General features: G+C 42.4%; 1 protein-coding gene across 1 annotated transcript in view; it reads left to right on the top strand.

Moving 5' to 3' along the window:
* The first annotated feature begins 13,566 nt into the window (after nucleotides 1-13,566).
* The window catches only part of LOC134348957 (E3 ubiquitin-protein ligase NEURL3-like), a 36,065-nt gene continuing 26,743 nt past the window's right edge, over nucleotides 13,567-22,888 (top strand). The window contains exon 1 of the mRNA XM_063052766.1: nucleotides 13,567-13,640. Within this exon, the coding sequence (XP_062908836.1) occupies nucleotides 13,607-13,640 (34 nt within the window). The 5' untranslated portion in view covers nucleotides 13,567-13,606. The remainder of the gene's footprint in view (nucleotides 13,641-22,888) is intronic.

Below are 22,888 nucleotides of genomic sequence, written 5' to 3'. Positions count from 1 at the left end.
TCAGTGTCCAACCCAACATAGTTCCAATTGCATAGGGTACATCATTAACACTGTGAAGCACGGGCAACAGCTCCAATGCTTTAGGGATATTTGTCCCTAAAGCGGCCCAATTTCTGAATCAATCTCTGACAAAAGAACATGTTTCAGCTGAAACTATCCCTGGAAATCCCTCTGTCATGGAATGTTTCCTTTGTGGTCAGGCATACTTCCCTGCATATACTGTAGATGTGAGGTAGTTCATAATAGTTTTCATCATCTAAGCCAACCATTTCCAATTCTGAAACAATATCACTGCTCATGATCTTCTCTTGACCCATGGTGCATAACAGAATGCGTGTCCTTTTTCCTGTGAGGTTGAGCTTGTTTGTGAGGCCCACTGTATAGAACACTGCTGTACTTCCTTGGTCTCAGAAAGCATAAGTAACCACTGTCTTGTTACTCTTCTTAGACTTCGCTTGTGCTGGAACTATCCATCACCAATCCCTGTAAGGTCATTAGATACCCGGACACTACTCACTGCTGAATCTGATTCTTTCAAAGCTTGTTTTGATTCTGCACCCTTTTCATTAGAGTGAATATGAAGTATGCTGGGATGTTTGCCACTGCATACTTTGCATAAAAGAAACTTGCTGATGTGTCCTGTACACAAACACCCAAAGCAGACACCATTCTCTTTAAGGAAGGCAATCTTCTCACTATGAGTCCTTTACTCCAGCTAAAGGCACGAGTCCAATGCATGCTCACCCTTACAGAACAGACAAACCTCTTTGGCTGATGAGACCTATCCCTTTCAAGTTCAGTTTTAGCTTTACCTTTTACAGTGGCCACAGTAGTGACAAAGCTACTTCCTTTAGCCTCAGAATAATATTGTGACTTAGTTTTGCTTTTGCAGGTGAGGTAGCTTCCTGTAGGTAGACAGAATATTCCAAAATTCTCCTGTAGTAAAGTCTTGGCTTTTAGATATCCCTTCTTCGGGTCAACATGCTGGCAACTTCTGACAAGTTCTCTAGGGCGACCCCTAGTGTACAGTTCAAGGAAATAGAGGCAGTCTCTATAGCTGTCAGTCTTGCCTTCAACACTATTTTCAAAAGCCCTCAAGAATGCATAATACTGCAATGAATCGCCATTGAGCATTTGAATTTTAGGTAAAGATGAAATATGTTGCTTTTGTATCAATTAGTTGATATTTCATTTTGCTTTCTCATAATGTCAATAATACTATTCTGATTATCTATAGTCTGAAACAAGAGTGCTTCCATGCTGTAAGTAAATGACCTTGTTAACCCTTTGAGCTCTCCAATACCATATAGGTTCAGAGTGTCTCAATAGTGTAGGCTGAGGGGATCTTGTTCATGTTTCACAGGCACTTGAGGAACAAGTGGATCAACATTAACATAGAGTGTTTTAGGTTTTTTTCTGTGCCTTTTCAATATAGGAACTCACACCATGGGACTGTCCTGCTGGAGCACTTTTAGCACTCACCACCCTTGCACAGTAACTTTGACCACCTTTGTGGCAATTTCTTCCTGCAACTTAAGCTGCTCCTTTCTTTTCTATAGCTGTTCCTCTTGCTCTTCCAGGACATGCTTCTCCTTCAATAATTGTTGCTGTGTGATTAATGCGGCTAAATCAGCCTCCATTTTAATCTGTGCACAGGGGGTATTAGATACAGAAGATTCTCTACCTGCAGTTTGAGCACTGACTTTTGACACCCTCTGGTCTATGTCATCTTGTAGGTCCTCTGCTATATAAAAACATGCCTTGGAATTTGAGAAACATTGTTTGGTGGAAGGTGAGATGTGTATTCACTTGTTGCAGCAACATGACCTTCAAGGAACATGTTTGGGTCAACCAATGTTTTATATCCTCCATGGGTGTCTGGACTAGAAATCAAAGTTTGCAAAACCACTGGTTCTGCTTTCTTTCTGTTCAGCCTTGGGAAGTAATGAGATCAATCTGAGATGCTGTTTAGTAACAGCTTCTCAGAGACTAGTCAAGTCCTTAAGAGAAGATTGCACTTGTGATGCATTTTCCTATTTCCCAAAAGATCCTTAATTGATGGTATTGAGCCTTTAATTTTGTTCAGGTTTGTTTTATATACCTTTTGAGGACTTTCAATTCTACCTGCTAAAGCTTTCAGAATAAATTTAATTTCTCTTTTGCAAACCCAACTGCAGGGTCGTTGGTGCCAGCTCCATGCTTCATACACTCATGTTACTTTCTCTAGTTGTGCAGCTTGCAATTAACTCTTTATTCGCCCACTGCACCGCCGATATTTGATTAAATATTAAACAAACTGTCCAGAGCGCTTAAACCAGACGGAACAGAGAACCTTCAATTCATGTCAGCAACCGAAATATTTCAGCACTTCAATAAAACAAAGCGATGACCCCTCGGGCAAACACCACAGAACCCCCTATGGACGAGCGGCGCTGACCATTCAAAACTACGTTCAAACCACAAGTACACAGCTTGAATCAACCAAAGGTCTTTACTTCCAGCCAGTTGCTTGCTCAGTGTTGCGATTGCAATTTCGCCAATGGGCCTGAGGCAAGCCTTTGCCGTAGAGTGGTGTTTGTTTGGCATAATTTTCTTTTGTTGACAAAACGGAGTGATTACTTTAAAAGAAATCAAAAGCCTCTCAGGGATTTGAGGCAGGAGATCTATACTATTTGACGCGCTTCCAGAATAACGAAGTTCCAAAATCGAGAAAGGTACTTTCAATCCTTCATTACGAAACCAGGAAAGATGAACGATCTTGTAGTGATAAAAAAAAAACTAGCGAAAGTAAATTAGCGATACTGTACAGCGATTTTAGAATTCAAATCAGCGTAATTTAGCATCCTAATTTGCTGTACCAGAATTAGCAGACTAAACGTTCCTGTTAGCGTTCCAACAGCATCCCAATTAGCGTAACTAAGCAGCTGAACGAAATTGGTGTAGCTAGTGAAAACATATCACCCCTTATGGTTTACCCCCTTTCGACTAGACTAAACTAGGCATGGATAGGGAACTGTACTCATTTGTTCTATCACGCCCCAGCACACACGACAGATTACAGTAATAAACACGCCACAAAAGACGATACAGACAGAAAACAGGTACATAGCTCCAACGGACAGAATAGATATGTGGCTACTACATTAATTTAAAGAAAAAATGAAAGGTTGTGCCAGTTGCAGCACCAATGCAGTCGTCATTTTAATGGAGAAGGATTGGAACAGGGACTGTTTCATGTAGCTGACAAAAAGTCAAAGCTGGGGTCTACTTAGGGCCCAATGGCTACATGTTTGATTTGTAGATAGTGAGTGGAGTCAAAAGGGAAATTGTTTAAGGATAAATTCAAGGTGGTTGAGAGTGTTGGTGGAGGGGAACTGTTTGCATCTTTGCCGTAGAAAGGCGAGAGAATCTGTTTCTTGCTACAACAAAGATGGAGGTGTATAAAGGCTGGACACCTATAGTGAAGATGAGGCAGTAGGGGTAGTGGTATTGCAATTTACCCAAAGTATGAAGAGTTTGAGGTGGCAAGGGGCTGGACAAGGGAAAACAAGATGGATTATGGAGAGGTATGAGGAGATTTGTTTAGTGGGGCAAGAGAAGGCAGAAACAATGGGTCTACCAGGCCAGTCCTACCTGTGGATCTTGGGTAAAAGAATGAAGAAGTAGGGGGTTAAACCACTTTCAGGTTAGAGGTACGTGGTGGAGGAGAGATCCGATGTAATGATATCCATGGCAGTGCAGGAGATTATATAGTTTGTCATTGGGGTCATCACCCAGGGGCTGATACACCTGAGAGCTGTTGTCTGGCCCCTGCAAAATAGAGGTCAGTCTGGTAGACTACAAAGGCACTACCTTTGCGGGTTTGATGACCAGATTGCAATTTGTGTGAACTGAATGGGGAGCTGCGCATTTGGAGTGGCGGGAAGGAATCATCTGGGGCGCAGGGTGGGAGGAACGGTGAGAGCTCCTTGCCGAAGAAATAGGCAAGGAAGCAGGGAGTATGAAGACAGGCTCGATGACATGGTGGGCCTGCAGCTTGATGAGATGTTGGTGCACAGGTACAAGGGTGAGGACTTTGATGAGGATTGACTGCTCAGCAACAGAGACGGGATGGTTGGGCCAGAGGAAGAGGGTGATGCTGAGGAGCCAGCAGAGGTTCAAACTGTAGCAAGGATTGGGGTCAGAAGAGAAAGATGAGGGTAATAAGAGGGGAAGCAGCAAGCAGTGTGGGACGGGTTGGGATACAAGATCAGAAGGGGGGAGCTGTGGTGAGAACAGAGGTAGGAAGGAAGTTGGAATGCTGGGAACTTGGAGCTGGTTGGGACAGTGAGGTGGTCCTGACATCTTTGGAGCAGCAAGGAAGCCTGGGTGGATCTTCAGCTGCCTGGAGATGGGCACATTTCCCATTCTTCATGAAGGCCAGGAATTGAATTGACTTTATTATTTACATCTTTCATATACATGAGGAGTAAAAACCCTTATGTTACGTCTCCATCTAAGTGTGCAATTATAGTAATTTAAATGTAGCCCCCCCGGCCACCCTCAGGGTCGCTCGGCTCGCTGTCGTCTAGGGAAACAGCCCTCGGCCCTGCCAAACTGGATAATTCGTTTGTGTGGATGCTGTGTGAGGTACCCCACCCCACCCAAATAACAGACAATACACCAGATGCAATTAAATGATTTACAGTTTATTGATATTACTGGAACTATATAATTAAAAGAGAATAAAATATAAAAGGAAAATAAAAGGCGCCTCACTTATCAAAGTTCAATCTCTTCGTGCACAAAACCGTTGGAGCTCAAGGACCTTCTCTTCCCCTGCGACCCCCTCGGACCACCTCGACTGGCCGCCTGGGACCAACAACGGTGGTCAACCAGACGCTCCACATGAGTCCGTCTCTGTCTCCTTGCCGAACGTCCCGCTCGGGGTCCGACCCCATTAGCGGACTCACAGCACCTCGTCCATCCTCTGTCTCGCTCTCCCGCCTTCTGCCCCAAAACCCCGTGCATACAGTATCTTAAAATACTGCAAAACCATAACAACTATCCCAATTGGTTAATAGCACTCTCTTATCACCCTCTAAACCAAAATAAGCTGCTAGCGCAAACTTTCTCAGCGTTTAACACAACAAAGCCGCATTCCCCAGATTAACATAACAGACGCTGTTTTAATTAGCCTCTGCAGTAACATAAAAGTTGAAACCCCTTTACATAAAATAAATATTATGTACAACAGGATAGTCAATATAACATAGAAATACAGTTGTGCCAGCATGAATTAAGCAGTCTGATGACATGGTCTGGTCCTTGAAGTCCTCATTCAGGTTCATGGTCCAGTCCGTGGACTCAGGACTCCAGGTCTTTCAGCTGTCCCTCATTTGATTAAGTTAATCATAGGCACCTGATTCCCATCTTGGGGCTTGGAATATAAGTGGCCTTGGGGTTGAGTGTGGGCTGCTGATTTGCCTTGTCAAGATCCCCTGGGAGCAACCTGCTGGTGGAAGGCTAATGTGGCCAATTGCCATCTTTAGGCCGTGTTGGAGAACTATCACTTCATGGAGCCTTGCTATCGGTAGTCAGAGCTGTCATTGTGGTATGGATTTGGACTGCCAGCCACTCTGAGCTAGGTAGGGCTCTGGCTGTTTCTGTAGCCAGCTGAAGTTGCAGGCTGTAACTGCAACTCGGAGCAACCCTGAAGAGAGATGGAACTGTCTGTCATTCTTTGGTGTTTGCCTTGTCTTGTCCTTGTCTCTGTAGGGTAAGTCAGGCCATTCTGCTGTTTCCCTGCGGGGGTGGAGGGGACCTGTCTTGTCTCGTCTTAGCCTCTGTTGGGTAGTGTCTGGCTGTTCTGCCGTTACCCAACAAGTGGACCTGACCCACCTTGGTGTGGAGAAGTTGAGTCCTGGTTTTTTGAAGGATAAGTCCCGGCTCTATGTTGATGTTCAGTTCCCAGTCTGTCTCTGAGCTCTAGCCTCTGAGATATCAATCTCCGCATTCCAAGACCAAGAACCCAGACCCCAGACTGTCTCCAAGCTCAAGCCTCAAGACCCCAGCTTCCTGTCCTGTAGTCATGTCATGTCCTTGACTGGTTCTGTGGCCCGAGCCCAAGGCAAGACCCAGGTTCTGGGTCCTTGTCCAGTCTCTGGCTCAGGGTCCAAGCCCAAGTCTGCGTTCTGGTCCCTGCTCCTTGTCTGTATCCTGTCACGTCCCTACTCTAGTCAAGTCCTGTTCCTTGTAATTCAGTGTCTGTGTCTTGCATTTGGGTCCATTCCCAATGCCCCCTTTGTGACAGTGGAAGAAGTTGTCCCAGAGCTTGTTGGTCCTGGCTTTTACGCTACCGTGCCCTTGAGTGTTTAGTGCCCATTGTTGAGCTGGCTGAGTTTGCAACCTTCTGCTGCTTTTCCTGATCCTGCACAGTGGCCCCTCCATACCAGAGACACTGATGCAACCAGTTAAAATGCTCTCCATGGTATATCTATAGAAATTTGTGAATGTCTTTGGAGACATACCAAGTCTCCTCAAACTGCTAACGAAATATAGCCACTGTCGTGCCTTCTTTGTAATTACATCAATATGTTGGGCCCAAGAGAGATCCTCAATGTGCTAATAGCTTGGAACTTGGAACTTGGAACTGCTCACTCTTCCCACTGCTGATCCCTCATGAGGACCAGTTTGCGTTCCACTACATTTCCCCTTCCTGAAGTCCACAAACAATTCCTTGGTTTTACTAATGTTGAGTGGAGGGTCATTGTTGTGACACCACTCTACAAGCTGATCTTTCTAACTCCTGTATGCCTCCTCATCACCTTCTGAAATTCTGCCAAAATATTTGTGTTGTCAGCAAATTTATAGCTGGCACTTTAGCAGTGCCTAGCCACACAATTGTGGGTGTAGAGAGAGTACAGCAATGGGCTGAGCATGCATCTTTGAGGTACGCCAGTGCCGATTGTCAGCAAGGAGAAAATGTTATTTCCGAACTGTGCTGTGATCTCCCAATGAGGATGTCAAGGATCCAGTTGAAGAGGAAGATAGAGGTCCAGCTTTCTCCTATCAGCTTCCTGTCACGCTGACAGGAAGGTGACAGTAACTCCAGTAACCATCCTTTACAGCAGAGATGTGCAGAAGAGCATCTCCAAATGCACAACTCTTTGAACCTTGAAGTGGAAGGCTACAGTGGCAAAAGACTATGAACATACGGTCAAGGCTTCTTCAATAGGTTCAGGGGGTACCTACTAAACTGCCCATTGAGTGTATAGTGGCAGCAATCAAGTTCAGATGAATCCTAGATTTAGCTGGATAGTCAGGTTTAAGAGTGTGGGAGAAGGGGCAGGTCAGAGGAAAGGGAAAAGAAAAGATCATTTATTTCTGCTTACTCTTGTGCCACTGGACCAGAAGACTATTAGAACTGCACCTTTCTTCATGACTGGAGAGGAGGTAGAAAAGGGTGTGTACAACTAAGATTTGTATAAAATCTCCATGTAGCTTAGTTACATGAAGTACTTGTGTCTGAGTTCTGGTAGACACTGTAAAGTTTCAGTCCATTAAACAGAACAGGCCATCTCTGGATAACAAACAGGTAGCATTTTTACAAATGCTCTTAAGTGGATATTGTCCAGAAATCAGAAAATACGCAAAAATTGCCCCAAAATCACACCTGCACATAATTGCAATGAATAGCATCAAAAGTACATATGACTGATAAGAAAGAACAACTACCAAAAGTGGAGAGAGAGTGGAAACTAGTTCTGTAGTTCATAAAATGAACGTATGAAAGCACTTAGGATTTTAGAATTTAATAATGTTATGGAAATTCATTTGTATGTATGAGTATCTGTAGCTTAGAAGGATCAAAGTTCGTCATGGTTCTTGGGTTTTCCAGTCTTGACAAAGGTCTCAACCTTTTCCATGACCAGTCGGTCCTAAACAGACTACTTCTTTCCTAACATTGTGCATTTACTTATCTGCAGTTTACTGTTATGCTTACAGTACAATATCTCCTGAGCACATCTTCAAGGATTCAGATATTTTCCTAGTCTATAGCAGTTGAAATTGAATCATCATCTTCATTGCATTGAGAGTGCTGGCTTACCTTTCATGTCTTGTCCATAGTAGCCGAAAATATTTTTGGTTATGACTTCACTCTGTAAAATGGCAGAATATGAATAAAGTTTTGCTTGTTTCATAGTTTTGGATTTCGTTATTATTGTGTGTATGTGTGCCTACAAGTTCCAATTCAATCAAGAATCTTATCTTATCAGTTAAGCATACAGAGTCTGTGATAGGATCAAAGGGTATTGTTCATTGTCAAGACAAAGCGGATAGTCTGGTTTGGGCATCACAACAACAGATGTCAACTAATCACTGTGCAGATTTAATCAACTCTGCCTCTACTTGAGACTCCAGCTAGACTTAAGCATGCAGTGAATTAGCTTAATGTGCATTTGGGCTTCATGTAGTAATGGTGGCATATACACCCTTGATCATACACACGTTACTCCTGAAACTTTATCTAGATATGACTTGAAAGTCCACTTTTAGTTCTTGAACCGAGTCACAAGGCAAACCTTATCCTTGTTCTATTTGGGAAGAATAGTAATGACAGCATAAGAGTAGGAAATGGAAAGGATGCAGCTATGTGCTCTGTAAACAGTAGTTTGAGAGAAAAGCAAGACATATTGTAAAAAGTAAGAGTTTAGCACAGACTAGAAGGGCCAAGATGGCCTGTTTCCGTGCTGTAATTGTTATATGGTTATATTAGAAGCACTAGTGTGAAAGGAGGCAGCAACAGAACAAATGTGACACAGACACAGAAAGAGGGAGAATGGAATGGAGTTCTTGCAGGAAAGAAGTTAGGAGGAAGAGCAGTTCAGGAATACAGATCATATTTTCCAGCTGATCGACAGTAGAGCAGCTAGACTCCTGTTGAGCCTCTGCAATTACATGAAAGGCATCCATTAGTCTTGCAAGACCATGGATCTGCGCCTGGAAAGTCTTCACTCTCCAGGGCGCAGGCCTGGGCAAGGTTGTATGGAAGACCAGCAGTTGCCCATGCTGCAAGTCTCCCCTCTCCACAACACTGATATTGTCCAAGGGAAGGGCATTAGGACCCATACAGCTTGGCACCAGTGTCATCGCAGAGCACTGTGTGATTAAGTGCCTTGCTCAAGGACACAACACGCTGCCTCGGCTGGGGCTCGAACTCACGACCTTCAGATCGTTAGTCAAATGCCTTGACCACTTGGCCATGTGCCCGCAATTACATAAATGGATTTTAAAGAAATAATTGATCAGTTGCCAGAAATGTGACTTTTCTATAAATAAAAGGTATTTCATGGAATAGTGGACAGGAATTGGCTAAAAGATATTTTGAAGAGGACAGTAATGATATGGAGACACCAGTTGCAAATAGCATTCACCAAGTCATCATCAGCCATAAATTCTTCAGCTGTGGCCAATTCCATTTTCAAAGTTTACTTCTCTATGCCTCCAACTCAGCATACAACCCCTTTTACCTGCTGTCCAAGATGCATAAGTTGAAATGGTCTATCTGACTAACTGTTCATTTGTCAAGAGTACTCTGCTTGACCCCCTTTATCTTAGAAACATAGAAAACCTACAGCACAATATAGGCCCTTCGGCCCACAAAGCTGTGAGGAACAAGTCCTTACCTTAGAAATTACCTAGGGTTACTCATAGCCCTATATTTTTCTGAGCTCCATGTACCCATCCAGGAATTTCTTAAAAGGCCCTGTCATATCTGCCTCCACCACTGCCACTGGCAGCCCATTCCAGCACTCACCACTGCCTGCGTGAAAAAAACTTACCCCTGACATCTCCTCTGTACCTACTTCCAAGCACCTTAAAACTATGCCCTCTCGTGCTAGCCATTTCAGCCCTGGGAAAAAGCCTCTGACTATCCACATGATCAACGTCTCTCATCATCTTATACACCTCGATCAGGTCACCTCTCATCCTCCATCGCTCCAAGGAAAAAAGGCTGAGTTCACTCAACCTATTCTCATTAGGCATGCTCCCCAATCCAGTCAACATCTTTTTAAATCTGCTCTGCACCTTTCTATAGTTTCCACATCCTTCCTGTAGTGAGGTGACCAGAACTGAGCACAGTACTCCAAGTGGGGTCTGACCAGGGTCCTATATAGCTGCAACATTACCTCTCGGCTCCTAAACTTAAACTTAGTGTCCGAGCTGACACTGCAAGATGCCGCTATTGCTTTAGATTCTCCAGTCCAATCATTTCGCTTTGGGGGTTATCTCACCCTGCCTCCATTGGGACCACCTTCTTGTTGGAATAGTGACCCAGCCAATTCTTAGTGACTCCCTTCTAACTGGCAGAAGGTTAGCAAGCCAAATGAGCTGGGAGACGGCCCGTCAAGTGATCAGTTTGTGGATATGCTTCCCTCCCTTCCCCACCCTATCAGCCTAAACTTATTACAGTTGTCTTGATCCAGAAGCAAGTACGTAGAAGCTGAAAACAAATCATTGCATTGTAATATTCAAATCTGTAGTGATAATTAAAAAGGAAACTGCCATTACCTCTAAATTGTAGCTATCTCATTTCATTTAGTAAACTTCAGCATCTCCTTTCTGAAGGTATGAGAAATCCCAGGGACAGTTAACTGCATTTTTTTTCTCTGCCAAATGACGTGCATGTGAGAATTTAGAATAAGACTTTTACCTCACTAATTGGAGAATGTTCAGTTGAAGATCAACTTCATGAGGGAGTACAAAGAAGGTTCACCAGACTGATTCCTGGGATGGCAGGACTTTCATATGAAGAAAGACTGGATGAACTGGGCTTGTACTCGTTGGAATTTAGAAGATTGAGGGGGGATCTGATTGAAACATATAAAATCCTAAAGGGTTTGGACAGGCTAGATGCAGGAAGATTGTTCCCGATGTTGGGGAAGTCCAGAACGAGGGGTCACAGTTTGAGGATAAAGGGGAAGCCTTTTAGGACTGAGATTAGGAAAAACTTCTTCACACAGAGAGTGGTGAATCTGTGGAATTCTCTGCCACAGGAAACAGTTGAGGCCAGTTCATTGGCTATAATTAAGAGGGAGTTAGATATGGCCCTTGTGGCTACAGGGATCAGGGTGTATGGAGGGAAGGCTGGTGCAGTGTTCTGAGTTCGATGATCAGCCATGATCATAATAAATGGCAGTGCAGGCTCGAAGGGCCGAATGGCCTACTCCTGCACCTATTTTCTATGTTTCTATGTTTCTATGATTTAAATACATAAATTAGATTAACTTTTCAGTTGACTACTTACAATTGGAATTGCTATCTTTTAGTGAAACATTTTCTGTTATGGGATCTGAATTTTAATTACCAGTAGTTTATCCACTATATATTTTATTTTTCTTCAGTCTAATTCCTATGTAATCTTTAATGTCAGGTTGTCTCCAAAATTAATTTATCCCTCATTTTTCAAATTACTGTTTTGTGTTGGAAACAAATTCTCCACATACTTTTTAATCTCACGTTCTTTCTTGACTTTTCATTGCTTTCCTGTTTTCTCATATGTTCCTATTTTCTTTGTGTCATTTATTTTGTCTTGATTCTCTTTTTCTTTCACTTCCCTTCATTAGTTGGAATGACTCTTCATCTGAGTGTTGCATTCACATTTCTGAGGCAGGGGGTTCAGGGCTCAAGAACTGGTTCAGATCCGATCTCGTTGGGTTTTATGTGGGCTTCTTTCCTCTTTCATGAACTGCAGGAATAAACTTATTCTGCAAGAAAGCTCTCTTTCCAGCTTGTTTAAGCGAATTCCACAAAATCCCTACAAGCTATTTCTTCCTCAGGGTAATAAGGTTAAGGAGCTATCCAGTAATGCTTCAAGATCACTATTAACGTACTTGGCAAAGAAATAAGAGCAATACTTATGTAAAAGCGGGCCTAAACAAATACTTGGGTAAAATTCCTACCGGTCTGTGATTCATGTTTTGAGAGACCCTTCAGGGCCTCAACCCAAAACATGAACTATCCATTTCCCTCCATGCTGTCTGGCCTGTATTGTTTCGCCAGCTCTTCGAGTATTACTCAAAGTTCCAGCATCTGCTATTTCTGGTTTCTCCATAAGAAAACAAAGACCTGTTCTTGTACAATATCTCATACAACCTCAGAGGTCGCAAGTTTTATATGCCTTAAAATACTTTCAGTGTGAGATATGTTAAAATATAACAGAAGTGGAACTTTATTATCTGTGTGAGCAAATATACTTTATTTATGAGTATAGGCAGTAATGACTTCTCAATCTCCATTCTACACATGAATCATCAAATTACTCCTACACTTCCCACAAGGAGTAAAAGCATTTCAGTTCAGTTTGTTTTATCTGTAAAGGACAACCAAAAGGCATGGCATTTACAAATTGTGTTTCTCCATTCTTCCTTCTTTCTTCACCGCCATGATTTTTTTCCTGACCGTCCACCTTTGGTCTTTCTATCAGTGGGTATTTCATCTGAGTATGGGAAACGTCCAGTGGAATCCTTCTCCCTGTCGTTGAACTGGATGAGACTACAGTAACCCGATTCTATTCTAATCTAGTTCATGCTCTTTGTAATCTCCTCCAGTGCCTGTACTCTGATCTCTTGTATCCCCCAGGGATCCCTCCCTCCTCTGGGTCCAAGCTGACAGCGTAGCCTCGCTCTGGGACATATTCACTATTCTGCTGTAAAGCAAGACAGTATTGAAAATAAAAACGCAGATGCTGGAAATCTGAAAGAAGAACAGAAAATGCTGCAAATACTTGGCCAGTGGACGGAGAAATAGAGTTAATTTTGCAGATTGGAGACAGCTGGCTCCAATGTTCTCAGACCTGGAATATTAACTGTTTCTTTCTCTCCGTCAGTGCTACCTGGCTGGCTGAATGTTTTCATGATCTTTTGCTTTTAATACCATTTTCCCCCCAGTATCTGCGTTTTTGACTTCTGGGGTGGGCTGGGGTGTGGGGGTTATATTTGCAACATCTATGAAATGCCCCAGGGTTTGGGAATTTTGCAGGCATGTGGGGAGTTCCAAGGGAGTTGCTGGGCTGTGGACGAGTTTGAAGTGAGCATCTGAAATTCGAGCATTACTTGTTAGAGGGCCCGGTCTGAATATGGGCCCGCCAGGTGGGAGTGGGAGGTCCACGCGGAATAGTCTTAACCTGGTAGATACCGGCACAGTGAGGTTTCCCGTAAACTGCTATCAGAGGAGCGGAAATGTGATTATAGATCAAACAAAGCGCTGAGATAACTGAAAGCCTGAGTCAGGCGGAATGGGACGGAGATTGACGGAGAAATTTAACTGGAACAACTCGTACAATAAACATATTTCTTGGAGTGAAATCCGAGATGCAAACGGGTAGGTCCGACACGGGGTACTGCGGAAAATGATTAACCTGCCCTTATTAACTGAACTGAACATAAAAACAGCAGATTTACCCGTTGATTGCATGACAAGCGACTGGGTCGTTTCGTTTTCGGTACTCAGCTCCGCCTCTTTGGCTGTGGTTAACACCGCTGCCCTGAGAGTTCCCAGGCAGTGTAGCGGAGGCTGCCAGGATCGACACACCGACAGGGGAGACGCTTCCGTACCGGACAGGATGGGCAATCTCCACATCAATAAACATCCCAGAGGTAAGACGCAACGATATCTGTTAGAATGTAGGGATTGTGAATGTGAAACTCGTAATTCAAGAAAACTCGGTACTTACTGTATAAACTCCCAGTCTTGACGCACTCATACAATTTTATCCCACGCTTCCCGAAGGCGTTAAGTACTGTCAATAGCATCTAAAGACAATAATCGATATGTCTATTAATTAGTACGAAATGTATTAATAAATCGTAACAATTTGCTACTGTTTGATCTGGTACTAACTGAGTATATTGATAATTAATATTTACAAGGCATCGGGGGCGGTCGTTGCAGCTGCATCTATGCACTCAGGTGCCGAGGGTGGATGAGGGAGCTTTGGGAGGGCCAGAAGGTGAGGCATTCAGAACGGTTGGCTGGTTTTATCCTGCTCCGTGAGGATGAGAGATTCTGGACAGTGTCGCATTTATTTTGTCTTAACCCGCCCCCCCCCCCGCCTCTGTTTTTCACTTCCCTCTCTCATTTGGAGTGAATCTTCTGTGTGTCGTATTCACACTGACTCAAGATTCAAGAGCTGGTTCAGGTCAGATCTCATTGTGTTTATGTGCGCTTCCCTCCTCTTTTATGAACTGTAGTGAATGATGTATTATGAGTGCAGGGGTCTTTGCTATTCCAATTGACACTCAACTTTCTGCAGAATTCTCATTAGTCTGCCTTCCAGTAAGCGTTAAGTTTTACTAAGCAATCCCAAAAGGCTCGGACTAAAACATCCCACTACATGTTCTTTATATCTATTTATTTAATTCTGATTATCAGATCTGTTCAATTCATATGATGCACTTGGGACTCCCAGACTGTCTCCCGCTCAATCAGTGCATTTTGGTATCTTATTGATTTTTGTTTCCATTGCCAGCAAGGCAACCAACTTGTATAAAACTCCTGGAAAGCAAGGTAATAAGGACACAACTTGGAATTTGGTGATCTTGCTCGAGTGTTTCTTCCCATTCTTGGAATGTAACGTTAGCATTAACGCCCTTCCTAATCGTCCTCGATTGGGTGGCTGTGAGTAACCTTCTTGAAATACTGAAATCGACTGTGGTGAAGGGACTCCACGCCTCCCGACAAGTTGTCCAAGGTGACCGGAGACTCTGCTCTGCTGTATTGTCATTAGTGCTTATGGATGGATCATGCATAGTGGGTGGCTGGTGGAGCTGCTTCCCCTCAGCTCCAGTGACCCAGGTTCGATCCTGACCTCTGGTGCTATATATGTGGAGTATGTTCTCCCTGTGATCATCCGCACTCTTACAATAGTCATGGGCATTTCAATAAGTAGGTAGTTTGAGAAAACGAGGTTGGTGCTGGATCCCAAGAGAGGGAATTTGTAGAATGCTTATGGGATGGCTTTTTTGAGCAGCTTGTCATTGAGCCCACTAGAGCAAAGGCAATTCTGTATTGAGTGTTGTGTAATGAACCAAATTGGATTAGGGAGCATAAGGTAAATGAAACCTTAAGAAGCAGTGATTATGGTAAAGATAGAGTTTACCCGGCAGTTTGAGGGGGAGAAGATAAAGTCAGATAAATCAGTATTACAGTGGATAAAGGGTATTACAGAGGCATGAGAAAGGAGCTGGCCAAAGTTGATTGGAAGGGGACACTAGCAGGGATGATGGTAGAACAATAAATGGCAAGCATTTAAAGGTTGCATGGATGAACTACAACAATTGTTCATCCCAGCTTGGCAAAAGAATAAATCAAGGAAGGTAGTGCACCCGTGGCTGACAAGAGAAATTAGGGATAGTATCAATTCCAAAGAAGTAGCATACAAATTAGCCAGAGAAAGTGGCTCACCTGAGGACTGGGAGAAATTCAGAGTTCAGCAGAGGAGGACAAAGGGCTTAATTAGGAAGGGGAAAAAAGGTTATGAGAGAAAACTGGCAGAGAACATAAAAACGGACTGTAAAAGCTTTTATAGATATGTAAAAAGGAAAAGGCTGGTAAAGACAAATGTAGGTCCCCTGCAGACAGAAACAGGTGAATTGATTATGGGGAGCAAGGACATGGCAGACCAATTGAATAATTACTTTGGTTCTGTCTTCACTAAGGAGGACATAAATAATCTTCCAGAAATAGTAAGGGACAGAGGGTCCAGTGAGATGGAGGAACTGAGTGAAATACATGTTAGTAGGGAAGTGGTGTTAGGTAAATTGAAGGGATTGAAGGCAGATAAATCCCCAGGGCCAGATGGTCTGCATCCTAGAGTGCTTAAGGAAGTAGCCCAAGAAATAGTGGATGCATTAGTGATAATTTTTCAAAACTCGTTAGATTCTGGACTAGTTCCTGAGGATTGGAGGGTGGCTAATGTAACCCCACTTTTTAAAAAAGGAGGGAGAGAGAAACCGGGGAATTATAGGCCGGTTAGCCTAACGTCGGTGGTGGGGAAACTGCTGGAGTCAGTTATCAAGGATGTGATAACAGCACATTTGGAAAGCGGTGAAATGATCGGACAAAGTCAGCATGGATTTGTGAAAGGAAAATCATGTCTGACGAATCTCATAGAATTTTTTGAGGATGTAACTAGTAGAGTGGATAGGGGAGAACCAGTGGATGTGGTATATTTGGATTTTCAAAAGGCTTTTGACAAGGTCCCACACAGGAGATTAGTGTGCAAACTTAAAGCACACGGTATTGGGGGTAAGGTATTGGTGTGGGTGGAGAATTGGTTAACAGACAGGAAGCAAAGAGTGGGAATAAACGGGACCTTTTCAGAATGGCAGGCGGTAACTAGTGGGGTACCGCAAGACTCAGTGCTGGGACCCCAGTTGTTTACAATATATATTAATGACTTGGATGAGGGAATTAAATGCAGCATCTCCAAGTTTGCGGATGACACGAAGCTGGGTGGCAGTGTTAGCAGTGAGGAGGATGCTAAGAGGATGCAGGGTGACTTGGATAGGTTGGGTGAGTGGGCAAACTCATGGCAGATGCAATTTAATGTGGATAAATGTGAAGTTATCCACTTTGGTGGCAAAAATAGGAAAACAGATTATTATCTGAATGGTGGCCGATTAGGAAAAGGGGAGGTGCAACGAGACCTGGGTGTCATTATACACCAGTCATTGAAAGTGGGCATGCAGGTACAGCAGGCGGTGAAAAAGGCGAATGGTATGCTGGCATTTATAGCGAGAGGATTCGAGTACAGGAGCAGGGAGGTACTACTGCAGTTGTACAAGGCCTTGGTGAGACCACACCTGGAGTATTGTGTGCAGTTTTGGTCCCCTAATCTAAGGAAAGACATCTTTGCCATAGAGGGAGTACAAAGAAGGTTCACCAGATTGATTCCTGGGATGGCAGGTCTTTCATATGAAGAAAGACTGGATGAACTGGGCTTGTACTCGTTGGAATTTAGAAGATTCTTTCTTTTTAAATCTTTTTATTAAGTAAGTATACAAAAAGGTAAGCCATATAGACACTAATACATTGTTAAAATATAATAAAATTACAGAAGATATTAATACAAAAAAAACTACAAACAATGTAATTTAAACATAATATACCAAGGTAACATAATAGTATACTAATTTTATATATATATCAATAGAGAAAAAGAAAAAAAAACCCCCAAAAAAACCCACCGTGCAACTAACTAAAAGCAACACAAAGCAATGGGCTAACTTGAAACCAAACAGAGTTAAACTTAAAATCACGTCCTCAATCCCGACCTCCATTAAAAACTGTGAAAAAAACAAGAAGGTATATATTACATTAAATGAAAATATTGAATAAAAGATCTCCAAGTCTGTTCAAATTTAAAAGAGGAGTCATAAAGATTGCTTCTAATTTTCTCCAAGTTCAAGCATAATATCGTCTGAGAAAACCAAAAAAAGGTAGTTGGAGCATTAAGCTCTTTCCAATGTTGTAAGATACATCTTTTCGCCATTAAAGTAAGAAATGCAATCATTCTACGGGCTGAAGGGGAGAGATTACTGGAAATTTTAGGTAGTCCAAAGATAGCAGTAATAGGGTGAGGAGAGATATCTATATTCAATACCTTGGAGATAATATTAAAAATGTCTCTCCAAAAAGTTTCCAAAGTAGGGCAAGACCAAAACATATGAGTTAAAGAGGCTATCTGCCCCGGACATCTATCACAAAAAGGATTAATATGAGAATATAAGCGCGCTAACTTATCTTTGGACATATGTGCTCTATGAACAACTTTAAATTGAATTAGGGAATGTTTAGCACAGATAGAGGAAGTATTGACTAATTGTAAAATCTGCCCCCATCCACATCACAAAAACTTGGCTGGTTAGTTGGATGTTATACAAAAAGGTAGTTGGAGCATTAAGCTCTTTCCAATGTTGTAAGATACATCTTTTCGCCATTAAAGTAAGAAATGCAATCATTCTACGGGCTGAAGGGGAGAGATTACTGGAAATTTTAGGTAGTCCAAAGATAGCAGTAATAGGGTGAGGAGAGATATCTATATTCAATACCTTGGAGATAATATTAAAAATGTGAGTGAGTGAGTGGTAGAATACAGGAATGTGTCGAGAATAAAGTGGGATCAGTGTAAATGAGTGCTTGAAGGTTGGCGTGGACTTGTTGGGATGAAGGGTGTATGTCATCTGACTGTATGACATAGGTGCCTATTAGCCTGTGTATGGGTGGGGTTCCCCACAGATTCTTGACAGCAGCATATGGATTCTTTAGATCAAATGTCCAAAGGGCTACTCCACTCAGAACAAAGTGAGGAGAAGACATATCATGGGTAGAAAAGCAGGAAGAGTCTTCTCGGACAAACAACTCCACAACCATGATTCTGTCTTTAACACAAGTCTCCTTATTTCCATCCCACTGACTGTATATTAACAGTACCAGCCTCAATGATAAATAATGTTAGAAGGACCTTTTGAGAACTGATAGACAACATGTTCAGGAATAGGCAGTATCGCTGCTGTAGTTTAAAATTTGATGGAGAAACAAGCCTCATCTCCCTCATGAGGGAAAAGAGGAACATGCTTCAAGGCTATAATAGTGACTATCTCCAAGAAAAGAGACACATCAGATACTGATAACTATCCTTCTGTCTGCTTGGTTTTGGATTCTTGGGCAGTTGTTGCAAATGCTCCCATCTACTTATGTCGAGGGTGAGTGAGGGAACCTCCGGAGAGCCAGGAGGTGAGGTTTGCTGGTCTTATCCTGCTCTTTGAGGATGGGAGACACTGGGCAGTTTTCCACATTATCAGGCAGATAGTGTATGGCAGCAGTTTGTCTAGAGTCATGGCAAGTACTGGAGAGCACTACAGCTGACCTTGGCAATGGGAAGGACACAGATCAACTCTCTCTTTGTTCTTATTAAAAATGTGATCTTTTCTGGCGGTTTGGATGTGCTTCTAGTCTATTAGTTAACATCTCATCTGACACACTCAGGATTGGGATAAAGCAGAGGCTTTCAACATGAGGCAGGATTCCAAATGGGCATTCGGATATTAAAAATGGGTCTCGCTATCATTACTCCTTTAAATAAATGTCAGTTCATGGACCTGTGAGCCTGTTACAAGGGTCATATGGATGAGTGATCTGGTTAATGCGGATCGCCTGGATGTTACTAGGGTCATGTGGGTGGGTGATCTGGTTAATGCGGATCGCCTGGATGTTACTAGGGTCATGTGGGTGAGTGATCTGGTTAATGCAGATCGCCTGAATATTACTAGGGTCACGTGGGTGAGTGATCTGGTTAATGCAGATCACCTGAAAACCAAATTTGAAAGCCAGTGTGCTAAAGAATATACTCAAATATTTGGAGCTCACAACTTCCTAACTGAGCCCAGTCTAGATACTTTTTTTTGTGCAATGGTGAAGAAATGATATCTGATTTGGTAGAATTGTTGAGTTGGCTGTATCAATGGAAGTGAATAATATTAGTAAAGGTTGCATTCGTATCAATGGGTGCACCAACTTCAGTGCGTTCTCAATTTCTCCAGATTGTCGACTCCAGGGCATAAACACAGGACAAGTCTGGTATCCCTGGGAAGAAACTTGGAAGTCATTAATTGAATTGCATGTATTGGAGGATTGGGAGCAGCTCCTCCTGTGATTTGAGAGTTAGGCTCAAACACAGATGGATTCTTTGTCTTCTTTCCTTTTTTATCCAGTCTCTCAGGACTGAGGATGACTTACGACAAAAGAGACAAATCACTTTGTGTCATTTTAATGGTTAGAACATGAGAAAGCCAGAGATAGGAACAGGAGTCCACCATTCATCAATATTACAGCTGATCTTCTACCTACTTCATCTCCGTTTTTAGAGCACTACCCTATATTTCTTGATTCCCTTACTATTCACTCACAATGATAATGTAACCTTTGTGATCAGAAGTCCCACACCATGATTATTTGGAAATATATCACCAGTTTGCAGAGAGTTGTAAACTTAGTCAGCTCCATCATACGCACTAGCCTCTGTAATATCCAGGACATCTCCAAGGAGCGATGCCTCAAAAAGGCAGCATCCATCATTAAGGACTCACATCACGCAGGACATGCCCTTTTCTCATTGCTGCCATCGGGAAGGAGGTACAGGAGCCTGAAGGCACACACTCAATGATTCAGGGACAGCTTCTTCCCCTCTGCCATCTGATTTCTGAATAGACATTGAACCCATGACCACTACCTCACCACTTTTTTAATTTTTATTTTTGCACTACTTATTCAATTTAACTATTATGTATACATATATCTTACTGAAATTCATGTTTTTTTCTCTATTATTATCTATTGCTTTGTACTGCTGCTGTGATAGTAATACCTGATTCTGTTTCTGGCTCAGTCCTTTGTTGTCACTGGGTCTAAAATCTGGAAATCCCAGTCTATGGGAACACCTTCACCAGCAGGACTGTGGAAGTTCAAGGGGACACCTTACTGCATCGTTTCCAGAGCATTTAGAGATGGGTAATAAATTCTGGAGTTGATAAATTGTTTTATTATTGCCAGGTGTACAAGATACCGTGAAAAAGTTACCTTGTATCAGTCATACAGATTAATTCATTACAACAGTGTATTGAGATAGTACAAGGTAAAATGATAACAGAGTGCAGAATAGTGATACTTTTATTGATTTGCCAGCCCAGTTCTGGAAAATGGATTTAGAAAGTGATATGATATCATTAATGTTTCGCTGTTAAAATTTAAGAAGCAGAACATTGATGATAATCTATAGGAATAAATTAAAGAATATTAATGCTAAGTCTGATTCTTCATACAGTCATGAGTTTTAAAAGCAGAAGTTCTATTCAGAGGATTTATTCTATTGAGAAACTTTAAACAAGTTTCCTTTAAAATGGGGTCCAGATGGTAGGATTGTGTCCATTAAAAAAGGGCCTTGATTGTGTCTCGGTTCTAGATTCTCAGTAATCTTCCAACTTTAAGGATGATCTTATTGTGGATTTGTCTCTATGAAGTGCATTGTGCTAATAATTATTTGATACTTTAAACATTAATCTGAAAGTGACTTACTCTTTCTTTTTTTTTGGCGCGTGCGTCTGCATGCGTGCGTCTGTGCGTGCGTATGCGATGTTGGCGGGACAATGTCTTTTTCATGACTTTACAAGGTGCGGAGCGAGAGAGAGAGAGACTGTGTGGCGCGCCACTCCTCACTCAGACATTTCGCAGTATTTTTCCCTTTATTTTACAAGGTTGAGTTATGATCTCGACACTCAACCCGGCACGGATGGAAAGAGTACTCGGGAGCGGACCCGACTGGGTTCGAACCCGGGAACCTCCGCTCCAGAGTCCGGTGCTGATGTTGTTGTGCCACCAGCCGGCCCAATGACTTACTCTTTCTAAATTGAGTTTGTTTCATCTGCAGTGTTTATTAACTTACTTATCAGAACAAAACCTTTGGTATGAAATAGTTATGATAAGTTACTCAATATTTGAACCTTTGAAATCTCAATTTCTAGAAACTCAGTGTATCATGTTGGTAAATAGAAAACCGAAAGCAGCTCTTTAAAGTAGAACATAGAACAGTACAGACTCTACTGTAAGATTAATCTAACCCTTCTCTCCCACGTAGCACTCTATTTTTCTTTCATCAATGTGCCTAACCAAGAGTCTCTTAAATGTCCCTAATACTACCACCCCTGGCATTGGATTTGATGCTCCCACCATCCTTTGTATAAAAGAAATCTACCTTTAGCATCCCCCTAAACTTTCCTCCAATCACCTTCAAATAATGCCCCCTTGTGTTAGCCATTTCTACCTTGAGAACAAGTCTCCGGATGTCTATTCTACCTATGCCTCTTATCATCTTATAGACCTCTATAGGTCATTTCTCATCCTCAATCGTTCCAAGGGGAAAAGTCCTAGATCATTCAACCATCATCATCATCATCATCTCTAATCCAGGCAGCATCCTGGTAAGTTTCCTCTGCACCGTCTCTAAAGTTTCCACATCATTCCTCTATGAGGCAACCAGAACTGAACACAATATTCCAAGTGTGGCCTAATCAAAGTTTTATAGAGGTGTAATATTACCTTGTGGCTCTTGAAGTCAATCCCCCTACTAATGAAGACCAACACACCATATGCCTTCTTAACCACCCTATCAACTTACGCAGCAGCTTTAAAAGATAATACTCCGTCTTCAAGTTTGACCATCCAAGTGTATGACTGCTCACTTTTCTGGATTGAGCTCCATCTGCCAATTCTTAACCCAGCTCTGCATCCTATCATTGCCTCATTGTAACCTATAACAACCTCCTAGACTATCCACAACACCACCAACCTTCTATCTGATAGCATCCAGTTTTCAATAACTTACAACAATCCTAAGACAGGACCATTAAATTTGAATTAAAACTTTATTGTACAGAAAGCTGCTGTTGGAGAGTCAGAGGGAATCAGCATGGAAACAGGTCGATGCTGAACGTCAACCACCCGTTCACAATAATACTGCATCGATCCAATTTTATTCTTCACTCATTCCTTTCAACACCAGGTTCTACCACTCACCTACACTATGGCCAATGTACAGAGGTCAGTTAACCTACCAACCCTCAGACCTTTGGGATCAAATGGCAGAGAAACTTGATGGGCTGAATGGCCTAATTCTGCCCCTATGATAGGAGAGCAAAGCAGTCGCAGGCAGAATGTGCAGGCTCTGCATGTACAACACCATAAGTCTGGGTTGAACCTAGCTCTACCAGAGATACCACTGTGCAAACTTTTCAGTAAGTTTGTTTAAGAGCGGTCCTTTGTTTATTTTCCTGAAAGAAAGTTCTAGTGG

The sequence above is a fragment of the Mobula hypostoma genome, chromosome 7 (assembly GCF_963921235.1).
Source record: "Mobula hypostoma chromosome 7, sMobHyp1.1, whole genome shotgun sequence".
In the NCBI taxonomy this organism is placed as follows: domain Eukaryota; kingdom Metazoa; phylum Chordata; class Chondrichthyes; order Myliobatiformes; family Myliobatidae; genus Mobula; species Mobula hypostoma.
The sequence above is the reverse complement of the archived record's forward strand: the minus strand, read 5'-3'. Positions and strand labels throughout refer to the sequence as shown.